Source organism: Clarias gariepinus, chromosome 5, assembly GCF_024256425.1.
Source record: "Clarias gariepinus isolate MV-2021 ecotype Netherlands chromosome 5, CGAR_prim_01v2, whole genome shotgun sequence".
Taxonomy (NCBI): Eukaryota; Metazoa; Chordata; class Actinopteri; order Siluriformes; family Clariidae; genus Clarias; species Clarias gariepinus.
In genome coordinates, this window is record NC_071104.1 from 29,272,093 (window position 1) to 29,286,662 (window position 14,570).

Genomic DNA, 14,570 nt, shown 5'->3' on the forward strand with positions numbered 1-14,570 from the left:
GCTCAGAAAAAAGACAGAAACAATGCCTAAGCCCTTAAGCTATTCATGTGAAGTCAGAACATATGAATATTTATTTTGACATTTATAATTTATACAAGTCCTTGTCTCTGCTTATATTGTCTGTTTTACCATGTTCAGTAACTTTATCTCCAGAACATATACTTAAGCTTTCTGTTACCTTACGTGTCAAAATATTATGCATATTAACAATAGCGACCTGAACCATTTTAAGGTAAAGTTCTCATAGAAACAGTGATATAAACTTTAGTTGCAAAATGTGCAGTCATTGGCTTCATAAAGACCTTTTTAAAAATAAAATTTATTCATCAAAGAGACATGATTGTTTCAATGTTAACTAATAGAGATGAACATAGCGAGTTGGATGGAGGTGATTGTCTTTTTTTTTTTTTTTTTTTTTGCTTTCAAAGTCCAGTGTTCCTCAAAGCAAACTTTCCAGTGTCACCGGTCTTCTGCAGATCTCTTTGTTAGAGGCTCAAGATGACTGCCGGTTAGTCTGTTAAATTCGCACAGGATGTAATTTTCTTTTTGAAACATCTGTCAATAGAAAAAAAAAATTAACACATGAAATCAAATTTGTCAGACTTATTTCTTGAGTTACAGGATATGTAGCCCCAGTTGTCATATTTCTGTGTGATGAATTACTTCTAACTCGCCTTTTAGTATCCATGTATACTACAGTGCTGTTAAATTCTGTAAGCTCTGTGTATGTTTGCAAGGCAAATATCAGATGTGTATTAATAAGCTCATACAAAAACATAAATAGATTCTGTACTCGCATCTCATTTAGAGGGATGTGCATGGTAGATTCTCCACATAATTGAGGACTAGAAACATTGAATATGCATTATTTAATAATGAAATGCATGTAACTGGTATGACGGCTTTGTAGGTAGATAAATATTTGAGCCTCCAATATCATCCTCTTGGTAACTTTTTTAATTTTTTTTTTGTTAACCATGACAGTTTTCAAGAAAACTGATGATCATTTTGTCAGTTATAGCAGGCTGTTTTGTTCATTTGTTTCATTCACTAGCCCCAGTTCAAGGGTCTAGGATACTGAGGAAGATTGACTGGCAAGCAGGGACAAGCTCTCTTCTCACTGACTTTTAGGTATTGATTTTTCCCCCCTCAAGTGTGTGAGCAGTACTACATTGAAATAGTTTGGATTGTGCATGGTAATGCATTGCATTCTTCTATCATTATTATCCTGTAACAGCAATTCTTTATGTAGCCATTATATATTATGTTGCTGATGTTACGCTGAGACAAGACTTTGTGCTGACATTTTCTCAGAAAGGATCTAGAAAATTATAAATTATTCTTATGCATCTGTAAACATCTTAAGCTTTATCTGGACAATTTATCGTTATGTGTCTCTTTGACAGCGGCACAGTGCCTTAATGATTAGGATTGTCGCCTTGCACCTTCAGGGTTCGGGTTTGATTCTCACCTCGGGGGCGGTGCGTGCATGGAGCTTGCGTGTTTTTGTTCTGTTTGCTTGGTGGGTTTCCCTCCTCGTACTCTGGTTTCCTCCCGCATTTCAAAGACATGCAGATTAGAGTAACTGACATTCCCAAATTGCCTGTATTTTATAAAGGAGTGTGTGTATGTGTGTCCCCCGCCTGGTGCCCGAAGTCCTCTTCGCGACCCTTTATACAGAATAAACTGTATGTACATGATGAGTAAGTGTCTTTCTAATGTTATTACCTCATCCCACTCCTCCTCAGTCTCATGTCTGTACCCGAGCAAGTGACAGATTCCATGTGCAGCTACCACCTGTTGCACAAAGGTAGACAAGGTGTCTTATAAAACATTTATAATATAACGTACTATAAGATAATGTTGAATAGACTTACTGTGAGAGTTTCATGAAAATTCCAGGATCTTTCTTGACATTGGTGCATTATATATTCTACTCCCAGGAAAATATCTCCCAGGTTATATTCATCTCTGTGAAGGGCGCATGGGAGCCTCCCTGGTCTTAGGTCCTTGGGAATAGAACCATTATTTTTTATTTATTTTATTATTTTTTCTTTTATTAAATTTTGGGAGGCTTTACCTCACCTCATAAAAGGGGAATGACAGCACATCTGTAGGCGTGTTCTTTTTCCTGTAGATGTTGTTAATATGCTGGATCTTGCGGTTGTCCACACACACGATGCCCAGGTCGAATCTCTGGACACACAAAATGCGTTTCAGCGTCTCCACGTCTCTGCGCAGCCTGGCGCGTCGGAGCGAAACAACGCTTTGAAGATTTCGCAGGACTACAACCATTGTAACAATGTAACCAAAGCGCGACTTTATAAACAGCTACAAGTTATCAGAAGTCGGTGTGTCCTCAGTGAGGTGGTCATTTTCCCGCCCGCGTGGTGGCTTACAAGGTGACTAACATGACAATGTTCAGCTTTATGTGTCCGTATTATAGAAATTATATTGTATCTACGCAGTATATATTAAAACTAATCTATATCATATTCGCATTTATTTGCGAAAATCAAAATACTAAAGTTTTAAACTCCGGCATTTTCATTCCGTATAACCGGAACGTTATTCGAAGAAATATTTCACGCTGTTTCTGTCAGGGACTGAAATCTACGGACCGGAAATGCGACTTCACGACTGCAGATGAATTCTTATTTCCGGTGTTTTATGGACGCGAATAAAGATTTGGAATTTTACAACTGCTTTTAAAACATTCGCAAGCAAGTCTATTGAACATATTTAACATTACTAGTCAGTTTGTTGCTATCGCGAACCCAAATTACCAGGAGAAAAACAAACGTATAACGAAAACATTAACTTTGATGTGTAGTTGCTAAGACCGTGGATGAATGTTAAGTTTGTGTTGTTTCTGTACACTTACTGTGACCAGACATCTGCTTAATTAGTGTTAAGTAATAGAAGTAAAAGAGAGATTCCATGGCACACGTATTTGGCAACCCCGATTAGATCCACACTGAACTCGTGCCACTGATACAAATTTGACATGCCTGACCTGGCCTTACAAAATCCTCAGATCTCAGTGATTCAACCTGAGATTTCATCTGCTTAACCCGTATTTGCAGGTGTTTCTCACTTTGGGATGCTCAAAACTTTTTTTTTTTTAATGATCATTCTACAGAAAAGTTGGCAATTGGGTTATAAAAATCCCCTGAAATGTTTTTCTTTTCACACTTGGAACTTAAAAAAAAAAATACACTAATAACCTATTTTTAAACTTTATGAATCCACAAAAAGTGTTCTCCCATTCTTCCTTGCAAAAGGCTTCTAGTTCTGTAATATTCTTTGGTCGGCTTGCATGCACAGCTCTTTTAAGAGCTAGCCACAAATTTTCAATGATGTTTAAATCAGGGGACTGTGATGGCCATTCAAAAATCTTTAGCTTGCGTCTCTTGAGGTATTTCATAGTGGTGTTTCCTGTGCCACTGGCTGCAACACATTCCCAAATCATGATAGATCCACCCCATGCTTAATAGTTGGCAAGGTGTTCTTTTCATGAAATGCTGATCCTTTTTTATCCAAACATGCCTTTTTCTGATTGTGGCCAAAGAGTTCTATTTTAACTTCATCAGTCCACAGCACTTGTTTCCAAAACGCATCAGGCTTGTAGATGTTCTGTTGCATACTTCTGACGCTGGATTTTATAATGGGGACGCAGGTAAGGTTTTTTAGGTCTTGTGGAATGGTGCACCATTCCTGAGTCTGCTAAATCTCCCTGCAGGTTTTTTGCAGTCATAAATGCATTTTTTGCATTCTGCCCAGCATACGAGCAGTTCTCTCCGAGAGTTTTCTTGGGCTTCTCAATCTCATCTTGACATTCTAAACTGGCACCTCTTAATAACATTTCTCACTGTGAAACCTGCAAGCTGACAACGCTTTGCTATCTTTTTGTAGGTTTCAATTTCAGAGTCTTACACAGCTGCTTAAAGGAACCCATAGTTGTTGAGCGCCAGAAAGTGTGTGCACAAGGTTTGAAGAATCAAAGTATTTGCAAAGCTTTGAAATTAGCATTTACTTATGACAACTGTAGGCATGCATCAGATCTAACGAGCTGATTAATGTCAAACCTTGTAAAAAGAATCTGAGACTCTGGAACTCTTAGGGTGCCCAAATCTTTGCACAGTGACACGATAATGTTTTTGTTTTTATTTTTGTTAAATTAATGGCATAAAAAGTAACTATGCATCAATGTATGCTGAAAATATTGGGAATTTTTTCTGTTTCCAAGACAGACTGTCAATTAACAAAAAAAATCACCAAAATCTGTTATTTATTAAGGGGTGCCTAAACTTTTGCATAAGAAAGTAAACTTAATGGTGTTAAATGCCAATTAATTATTAGATGTAATTAGTCCAGTTAGATGTAATTTATGTCCAAATTTTATCAGTTATAATTACGAAATGAGTTATACCATCAATGGACTTAAAAGCTTTGCATCGAATTGCTAAAAATATCATGAGCATTTTAAACAAAGAGAGACAGCTGGCATACCTTTTACATTTGGCTAATGCTCTTGACCTAGTAACATCTAACTCAGGAACAATTCCAAATGGTCAAACATATTTTAAAATAAAACTCTTTGTGACGGGGTGACTGATATTTGTTTCATATTCTAATCATAATCGATTATTGTTTCATGATTTTAGTGTTTCACTTATATTTATAAGATATTGAGGCTATTAAATAAATCTGTGAAATAAATCTGTGAATCAGATTTATTTCATGAAAAAATATCTTTAGATAAAAAGTATATGGTTCCCCTTACTTGTATGATCATAGTGACAAAACATTTCTTCGAACTTGGCCTTTAAAAAAAAAATGAATATTGAACATTAAAGTAAGAAATTTCATGATTGAACATACCGACTATGTTTTCTGAACATATCCAAGGCATTCGCAAATCTAAGTGACAGCACTTTCCATCATTTTTGTTTAATAATCCATATATAAACTATGGAAGAATAACTATTATAAAGGGTGTTTTTCCTTGCCATCATCACCTTCAGCCTGATCCCTAGGAAGCTAAATCTGTGATTGGATTTCTGCAATGCTGCTTTGTGAGAATAACTATTGGTAAAACAGGTATACCATTTGGCAACATACAAACAGAACTGAATTGGATAAAATAGTCTTTGCTACTGATTAAAATGTATTGCATCATAATAAAACATATACATATGACAAATCTATAACCCAACCAATAAAGAGGAAACACAGGTAGATCATTAGCTATGATTGACATGAATGTAAACTTTATTATATGTAGCTTACAGTGCAGTCTGTGCATTCCAAAGGTCATTTTCGGAGCTGGCAGCTAACTTTGCTAGAGAAGTGCCATCAGTATTATTCACTGAATTCTTATGTAAGTACGGTCTTTTAAGTTATTTAAATAACTAAACTGAAAGATGAAGTAAATTCCATGCTAAGATTAAACCTTAATTTTCATTTCTGCTACAGCTTCCTTAAATAGGGAGTATGTATACTATTTCCAAAGACACCAAGATTGTGGTGGTGGGTGCAGGATTTGCAGGTTTGGCTGCAGCAGCCTCTTTGTTCCAGGCTGGATTTCAGAATGTCAAGATACTTGAAGCTAAAGAGCGAGTAGGTGGAAGAATTTTCACTACTAAACCATTTACAGAGAACATTATTGAAGTTGGTGCAAACTGGATCCATGGACAGGATGGGAATCCTCTCTACCAGTTAGCCAAAGAGCAAGGCTTGCTGGCTGAGGCCAGAGCAGCAAGCATGTCGATGTGCTTGCCCCACTCTGTTACCCCACGTGATTACTTTTTCATGGAGGGTGGAAAACAGATTTCAACTGACACAGTTGATCAGGTGTGTTCCCTGTTTAGTAAACTCACCTCAAAAGCCTTTGAGTCAGAGCTGGAAGATGAACACAGAGCTCTAAGTTTTGGAGACTACCTTGATGTTTCCTTTGCTAAATCACCTTTAGCTACATCAGAAGGTGGATCAAAAATTTTTGAGTGGTGTAAAAGAAGTGAATGCACAGATGAGGCTGCTTCCTCTCTGTATGAAGTGTCTGCATCTCAGATTGGTTACTACATTGCTCTTGAGGGAGGCTTTTTTAACTCCCTGGGTCCTGGGGGTTATCAGGCAATTTTAGATCATCTTGTGAAAGATCTACCTTCAGGAACTATATTGACCAATACAGGAGTGAAAAGCATCCATTGGAACTTGAAAACAAACTCTAATGGCAACGAGGGCAAAGAACACAACCATCCTGTTAGAGTGGTCTGTGAAAATGATCAGATCATTAAAGCTGACCATGTGATTGTAACTGTATCTTTGGGGGTCTTAAAACAACAAGCAAGAACCATGTTTGAACCTGCCTTACCAAAACCAAAGCTGGGTGCTATCGAGAGACTAGGCTTTGGCACAGTGGACAAGATCTTCTTGTGTTTTAGTCAACGATTTTGGCCAGAAGACTGTGCAGGAATCCAGCTTGTGTGGAATGAGGGACCTGAAGATAAGACAGTCTATAGCAATCGAAAAGAAGATGAGATCTGGAAAGAGACATGGTTTAAAAAGATCTGTGGGTTTGACGCTGTGGCCCGTCATCCTACAGTGCTCTGCGGCTGGATCACAGGCAGAGAGGCTATTCATATGGAGACACTGCAGGACAGAGAGATTGGGGATGTCTGTGTAAGGTAAAATATATAAAATTATATTTTATAACATATAATATAATGTTATTGGTTGCTATTATGTTTACAAATGTTGCCCTATAGATAGGCTCTTTCTATTTCCCGAAGATTGCTCAGGTCCTTCACTGGCTGGTCTGTTCCTGATGTGTCTCAAGTTCTGATCTCAAGGTGGGGTCATGACCCACATGTCCTAGGCTCCTATACATTCATTCCTCACTGGGTAAATGGGGTGAAAGAGCATGAGGCACTGGCATCACCTCTTCCTTGTTGTAGTCAAGTCCCAGAGAGCAAGGTACATCTTTAATTTTTTTTTATTTAGCATACTGTCTTAGTGTTACAATGCTGACAGCACTTCTGTGTAGCTATCTTTGGCATGGTGATGTATACGTTTCACATGTATGATCAGTACTAAGCTTTTCATGTCTTTGAAGCCTTTGCAGGTGCTGTTTGCAGGTGAAGCAACTCATGTGAACTTCTACACCACCACCCATGGAGCCTATCTGTCAGGGATCAGAGAAGCACAGAGACTCATCAACCAGTACACTCATTAAAGGGTCTGTCCAGAGGACTGACGCTGATACAACGTAAAGGATTTTTTTTTTTCATGAACTGAGTTGTATTTGAACTTGATAGATATGGAGTTTGATGGTATGTGGCTTTATTAAATAATTAACTTTAGTTATGCCAGCCATTGATTTATCATTCATTTGATGCTACCTTTAATGTTTTCTTTAGACGTGTTATAATAAATAATTTAATTCCACATCATTTAGGTTGTTTTCAGTTACACTGAACTGCATTGTAATATAGGATAGAGAGAATAAAATTAGAGAACAGTGTCAAACAATTGTACGTGTTGTTAATCAAAATCACAAAAATAAATAAAATTATTTATTTCCATATCTTTGCTGGTTTCTTAATGTTTTGAAAATTAAAAATGATACTCTTTTAGAAGAAAGAGGCAATTAGACTATAAAAAGAGACCAAAATAATTTCGAAAAAGTCCAGTTTCATGTTGTTGCAGTTGTTATTTATTCTCTCTTTGTGTTCGAGGTCTTTAACTGATTTCCACAGTAAGAGACTTGCCATTTCCAATATGATTAACATAAGCGGCGACGCGACTGGTCGCAGTCAAGGTACCGTAATTACTGGTTAAGCAGCGCAATCCGGGACACTACGGTTTGATCTGATACGGTTTAAACAATATGAATAACCCGAGCTGTTTAGAAGCCGTGCTATAAACAACTCCAGAAAATTGTAAAGGTTCATTAACGCTGGTCAGAGGAGGGTAAATGCTGGACGCAAGAATGCCCCTAACAACTTCTACTCTGGTCAGTGTGTGTGTGTGTGCTTGGTGGAGAAACACGTGAACGAACTGCGCATGCGCACACGAGAGTACACATGTCTAATCACAAATCCAGAGAGCCTCTTTCTTGTTTTTATTCACTGTACTTAATTTGACTGTAATTTTCCCCCCACGTGAATCAAACATAAAATAATTTAATTTACAATATAAATGTACAATAGTACGAAATATAAGTATTTATGTATTTATATAATTTACATCAAGTATATTTAACAGCAATATCAATAGTACAATAAATATCTTCTACCTTTTCACAAGTGCATGTTATATGACAGGTTTAAGACACCATTGCCACTTTACTAAAGGCTTATTTCTTTTGCCTTTTGGACTGGAGATTAAAAAAACAGCTAACAGCATCTGTTCGCTATTGAGTTTAGTACTATGGTGCCAGGTTCCGACCTAATGTCAGTTGCTGTACGCGCCATCACTCAGCATTTGCTATGCAAATACTGTGATGACGCAGTCAATATGCAAACTAGCACATGATGCCATTTGGCAACATAGAGCGACATTCACAGCAAGCTTTATCTACTTACAATTGAAAATAGCAGGCGACCTACTAGTCAGAGGTGAGTAAACGCTGGTCAGAAATAGGTAAACAATATGTTAGAAATTTAGACGGTGCGTAAACGCAGTCCACTACAGCCTCGTTTGTAAGGCAGTAAAGTTTGTAAATGTACTAATAAGTATACATAACATTTCTGCTGCTATTATCTCCTATTGTCTTGACTAATATGCCTTATGGTATATGACAGTTTTACTTACCAAACTGTAAACCAGGGCACCATGTTGGTGTAATGGTTAGGACTGTGGCCTTGCACCCTTAGGGTCGAGGATTCGATTCTCGCCACGGGTCTGTGTGTGTGGAGTTTGCACGTTCTCTATGTGCTTGGTGTGTTTCCTTCCACTGTCCAAAGACATAAAGCTTAGGTTAATTAACTTTCCTGAATTGCCCATGGTGTGTGTCTGTGTGTGTGGGCCCTGCGATGGATAGGCCCTCAGGTTCCAGTGTGTACCCTGCCTTGTGCCCAAGTCTCCTGGGATAGGTTCCAGGCCCCCTGCGATCCTGTACATAGGATAAATCAGTAAAGAAGATGAAGAAGATTGTGAATAAGGTTCTCCAATTCACACTCTTTGATTCCTTTGATTCCCTGTGATTCCTTGTGAGATCAAGCTCAGATCAGTGTAATGACTTCCCTACCTAAAGACATCAGATTTATCTGTTAATTGGCATGATCTATAGGCATTACAGAATTACTTTAAGTAGGAGAATAGCCAAACTGTTCAGAGCCCCAGTTCTTCAGTACTGCAATTAGGTCATTGGTATACATTTGGAAGTTTAATTATTACTGAACATCTAGTTTCTAGTTAAGGTGACTAGAATATATATATTAGAAAACTAGAAAACATAAATAGGTTAAATTATTTAAAAATGCCACGTATTTGCAAACATATAAAGCAGAAGTTTTGTTGTACTGAATTAGGTGACATATTAACTTAATTTTTTTCATATTAGCTTGCTGTCATGTAACATGGTAAAGGTGAGACCCCCCCTTTACTAAAAAGGTACCAGTTTACACTCTTCAGAGATCAACAACAAACAACTTGATGCGAGTAACATTTACTAGCTAATATTTGTCCTTTATATTTATACTCAGTCATATAAAGAATGAAAAAAATCCTTATCATAATGAATAATCAAGATAATGATTAAATGTATGGATGTAAAAGAATTGTAAGTTTAGTAGTGATGCTTTTGTAATTAATTAAGATGGCTGAAAAAACAGTTTAGTTAATTTGACTTCTTTTAGCTTTGATTACAGCACACAATGTGGTGGCTAGTTCATGTGTGACAATGATGCGTAATGCTTTCGGAACCATTATTTCAAAGAGGGGGTCCTGGAATATGGCCCTGCCAACAGGGAAGAAATGCATACATGTGATAACCTGATCATTCTTTACATGCAGGTCGTCAGCTGACTTTTATATACTTTTATTTTATTGCCTCATAAATTTGCTGAGCCTGGACCTAACTAACTGAAGCAACCTTAGATCATAGCACTGCTTTAAGAGGATTGCATAGTGGGCTCTATGCATGAAGGGTGCATTACTTCATGGATGTCCCTCTATATCCTGACACATGATTTTTCATTGCTCCAAAGTCCAATTTTTATGCTTTCTAGAAAACTGAAGCCTTTTTTTCCTTCTGATTAGTCTAACTAATAAGTGGTTTACTTATATCTCACACAGCTGTTCTTAGTCCTAATCCTGAGGAGTTCTTGTCACGTTGTAAGTGTGGAAAACTATTTTACTTACATAATTTTAGCTATTAAACATATCTGTTATTCCCACTGCTGATATTTACGATGGAACTTCACCATTAATTTCATAAATCAACATTTACATTTCTTACATTATCCAAGTATCCAGGGTCCAGGCAGTGTATTAATAAACCTATTTGTACAACAAGTTGTCATGTTCAGGAAATGCTCTAAAAATGTCACATTTTTTATGCCATACTTCCTGTTTGCATTACCCCACCAGGGAAATACTGATACACATTTCAACATTTCTGTCCCAATTTAACTTCATAGGTGTACTGACATCATTTTGATTGTGTGATGACTCTTGTTCACAATGTATGCAAGCAACACATTCTGTAGCAATGACTTATTAAGTCAAACACTTGCTTCAACCCCAACCTTGTAAGACTGTCCTCTACTTTTTGAACTGCTCGCCATACTTTGTCAGAGGGCTGCATAACACACTTGTAAGAAAGTGGTATCTGCCTTTTTCTACTTACATGACCCCACGGATAACCACTATGTTCCTTTGACTGACTGGACAGGCTTTAGTGCAGTGGTATTCTGTTCAGAGGGATTTATTAAGAGACTTAATAAAGCCGTATTCTGGTATTTTAAATAAATTTAGCAAGAAGTATTACTGTTAGAGAAAGATTCAGTTTATGGATGGACATCTAATCAGTGCTACGTATATATTGTTTTTGTAAACAAGCAAAGCAGGTTTTCTCATATAGAACTAGCTGACTCATGTTGGCCTAAGGTGTGGAACCTTATCACGTGACCTTGCTTTCGTATTATATACAGGAAAGGTGAGCTTCTCCTCTTGTTAAGCAGGTATTTTCTCATTCAACTTACTGCACATGCTGCACAGACCAGATCGTTTCTACTGCTGAATAAAACAACTGAATGTGAGTAGTACTTTTAGTTATTAAAGTTTGATCTTTTATAGGGTTTATAGAGTAACCCTCCTATATTGCATAAGAAAGTGTACATTGAAAGAATAATAACAGACCTCCTCTGTTTATCATTTAGATTATCACTATTAAAGCAAGTGACTGCATTCTGTCATGTCCAGCGACGCCAAGATTGTGGTGGTGGGTGCAGGATTTGCAGGTTTGGCTGCAGCAGCCTCTTTAGTGCAGGCTGGATTTCAGAATGTCAAGATCCTTGAAGCTAAAGAGCGAATAGGTGGAAGAGTTTGCACTACTAAACCATTTACAGAGAACATCATTGAACATGGTGCAAACTGGATTCATGGGCAGAAAGGAAATTGCCTCTACAAACTAGCAAAAAAACATAATCTACTAGCTGAAAAAGCTTTGGAAGAAAGTTCTGAGAATTCTCGAGACTACTTTTTTATGGAGGATGGAAAATGCTTACCAGAAGAACTTGTTGATCAGGTTACATCTTTATTTGAAAAATACACCGACAAGGCATTTGACACAGTGTTGCCAGGCAAGTACAAAAACCTTAGTTTGGGAGATTACCTTGATCTGTCATTTGCTAAATCCGATTTAGCATCCTCAAAAGATGGATCAAGAATTTTTGAATGGTGCAAGAGAAATGAATGCACAGATGAGGCTACATCTTCCCTATATGAAGTTTCTGCAGCTCAGGAGAGTGAATATGTTACACTGGATGGGGAGTTCCATAACACCTTGGGTCCTGGGGGTTATCAGGCAATTTTAGATATTATTCTAAAAGATATACCTTCAGGAACTGTTTTGACCAATACAGCAGTGAAAAGCATCCATTGGGACTTAGAAACAAACTCCCATGGCAAAGAGGGAAAAGAACACAACCATCCTGTTAGAGTGATCTGTGAAAATGATCTGACCATTGACGCTGACCATGTGATTGTAACTGTATCTTTGGGGGTTTTAAAACAACAAGCAAGAACCATGTTTGAACCTGCCTTACCAAAACCAAAGCTGGGTGCTATCGAGAGACTCGGCTTTGGCACAGTGGACAAGATCTTCTTGTGTTTCAGTCAACGATTTTGGCCAGAAGACTGTGAAGGAATCCAGCTTGTGTGGAATGAGGGACCCGAAGATAAGGCAGTCTATAGCAATAAAAAAGAAGAAGAAAAAGAAGAAGAAGAAGAAGAAGAAGAAAAAGAAGAAGAAAAAGAAGAAGAAGAAGAAGATGATGGTGATGATGCTTGGAAAGAGACATGGTTTAAAAAGATTTCTGGCTTTGACGCTGTGGCCCGTCATCCTACAGTGCTCTGCGGCTGGATCACAGGCAGAGAGGCTCTTCATATGGAGACACTGCAGGACAGTGAGATTGGGGATGTCTGTGTGAGGTAGTCTACAATATCCCATTGCTGTCCCATAAATACTTGGCTTAATTTTGTTACTTGTGTTAAGTTTTGGGAGAAAACATATATCTGAAAACTATGCTTTTTTTTGACAGCTTACTCAGATCTTTCACTAGCTGGCCTGTTCCCGATGTGTCCAAAGTTCTGATCACTAGGTGGGGTCATGACTCTAACGTCTATGGCTCCTATACTGTCATTCCAAAGGGAGTGAATGGTATAATAAGTCAAAAAGCACTAGCTGAGCCTGTTCCTGGGATGAAAGCTTCAGACAGTAAGGTATTTAACTTACTATTAATATCATTACTACTATTCGTATTAAATACACAATTCCACATACTTTCTTTATTTCTTATTTCTGTCTTAGACATATTGAAGTTGACAAAATGTTCTAAAAAGAAGTCACACAAATTGCAAATTTGGAAAATAATATACAGTCTGTGGTTGTAAATAGAATAGGCCTAAAGTATGTGGACACTTGATCATTTACACTTATATATGCGGTTGTTTTAAAACCTTGCGGATTACCTTGGAGTCAGTCCCCCTTTGCTCTTACTAAAATCTGCGCTTTTTTGAAAACCCTTAATTAAAGTCCTTCACTTCTAGGGAAGTTCTAAATAGAAGACATTATTCTGCATGAATGGGGTCCTACTTGAAAACAAAAAATGTTTCCAAGAAACCACTATTGTAAGGTCTACTGTTAAGTTTCCTCAAAAAGAAACATGACAAATTACAAAAGCTATTTACAAAATCCAGAAGTGTGCTTTTCTGTTGACTTTATTAATAATCATACTCTACCATATGTCAACACACAAAGGCATGTTCAGCGTTCTAATTGTGCAGATCCTTGTACACATTATGTTTTTTTTCTGTCTTTTTCTACACCAACAATTAAAAACTTTTGCATGCAAAATCACGTGAAGAAAGACTTTACACTAATTTATTGTGTGTTTTAAAGCCTCTGCAGGTGCTGTTTGCAGGTGAATCCACTCATCTGCAATTCTACACTACCACTCATGGAGCCTATATGTCAGGAGTGAGAGAAGCAGAGAGACTCATTGACCACTACTCTGATTAAGCCATTAAAACACCTGTCTATAGAGGCAATGTCTTGCTATTAGTTATATCATACCATATAAACCATGAAAGCTCTGAGTTTTTAAGGCATTAGGAATTAGAAGAAAAAATAAGGATAGCTTTTGCATCAAATGAAATAGAATGAAAAAAACTTTCATTTTAAATGTAATAAAATGTAACTTTGCAGTTTAAAAGATATAACAAAGATGTCAGTCACCAACAGGACGAAGGTTTTGTGTATATGCTGACAGATATTAGAAAAACAAAATTATACTGTTTTTCAACAGATGGTGCTATTGTACAGTTTACCATCATTTGTGATAGGGCTATGTTATAGTAAAGTTTAAAGTTGGTTAACCGCAACTTTTTTTAAATATATATATATTTAAGACCTTACAATCACCAAGTAAAAACAGGAAATAAAGAATGTGTTAGCCGATGGAAAAACAAATAAAACTATAATCCAGTTAGTTTTTCACTTAATTACAAATTAAGGAAGTTTGAACCTAAATGTCTATCTCAAATCTTTTGAGTTGCAGCAGTGTGATGTTACGAAGTTCCCTTTTCTCATGAAATGTTAGATCATTCAGAAGTGAATATGAAGTGCTTTAATAAAGTAAATTTCCAAAAAAAAAAAAAAACCAACAGCAACAGTGCTGTGATATTGGTGTGAAGTAATTTTTAAGACCAAATTTCTCTAATGTTCCTTCAGGCCAACCTTATAATAAAACTGCAAGATGCTGTTGACATTAGACATATTTTCCTAACTGACCCTTAAAGGCTTGCTTTTCATTTGTATACTATGATAAGGACAGGGTGTT

General features: G+C 37.1%; 3 protein-coding genes across 7 annotated transcripts; 2 read left to right on the top strand and 1 right to left on the bottom strand.

Moving 5' to 3' along the window:
* Positions 1 to 67: 67 nt before the first annotated feature.
* ybey (ybeY metalloendoribonuclease) lies at positions 68 to 2,295 on the bottom strand. Its single transcript, XM_053496365.1, has 4 exons — positions 2,086 to 2,295; positions 1,878 to 2,009; positions 1,729 to 1,797; positions 68 to 555 (listed from the first exon to the last, which is right to left on the bottom strand). Exons 1-4 carry the CDS (start codon positions 2,293 to 2,295, stop codon positions 460 to 462), a joined length of 507 nt encoding a protein of 168 aa, XP_053352340.1. The 3' UTR covers positions 68 to 459.
* LOC128524064 (spermine oxidase-like) lies at positions 2,257 to 7,556 on the top strand. 3 transcript variants are annotated; one of them, XM_053496364.1, is made up of 5 exons: positions 2,257 to 2,402; positions 5,316 to 5,383; positions 5,479 to 6,689; positions 6,795 to 6,978; positions 7,118 to 7,556. In XM_053496364.1, exons 3-5 carry the CDS (start codon positions 5,497 to 5,499, stop codon positions 7,235 to 7,237), a joined length of 1,497 nt encoding a protein of 498 aa, XP_053352339.1. In that variant the 5' UTR covers positions 2,257 to 2,402; positions 5,316 to 5,383; positions 5,479 to 5,496; the 3' UTR covers positions 7,238 to 7,556. The 3 variants fall into 3 exon arrangements, with proteins under 3 accessions (XP_053352339.1, XP_053352338.1, XP_053352337.1); XM_053496363.1 differs by lacking the exon at positions 2,257 to 2,402 and adding an exon at positions 3,227 to 3,679; XM_053496362.1 differs by lacking the exon at positions 2,257 to 2,402 and adding an exon at positions 4,901 to 5,103 and having other exon boundaries at positions 5,288 to 5,383.
* Positions 7,557 to 8,604: 1,048 nt separating this feature from the next.
* LOC128524104 (spermine oxidase-like) lies at positions 8,605 to 14,390 on the top strand. Of its 3 annotated transcripts, none has more exons than XM_053496435.1 (5): positions 8,605 to 8,621; positions 11,160 to 11,263; positions 11,388 to 12,660; positions 12,771 to 12,951; positions 13,631 to 14,390. In XM_053496435.1, the coding sequence occupies exons 3-5, from the start codon at positions 11,423 to 11,425 to the stop codon at positions 13,748 to 13,750; spliced, it is 1,539 nt and encodes a 512-aa protein (XP_053352410.1). In that variant the 5' UTR covers positions 8,605 to 8,621; positions 11,160 to 11,263; positions 11,388 to 11,422; the 3' UTR covers positions 13,751 to 14,390. The 3 variants fall into 3 exon arrangements, with proteins under 3 accessions (XP_053352410.1, XP_053352409.1, XP_053352411.1); XM_053496434.1 differs by lacking the exon at positions 8,605 to 8,621 and adding an exon at positions 10,196 to 10,341; XM_053496436.1 differs by lacking the exon at positions 8,605 to 8,621 and adding an exon at positions 10,307 to 10,341 and having other exon boundaries at positions 11,190 to 11,263.
* The last annotated feature ends 180 nt before the right edge of the window (positions 14,391 to 14,570 follow it).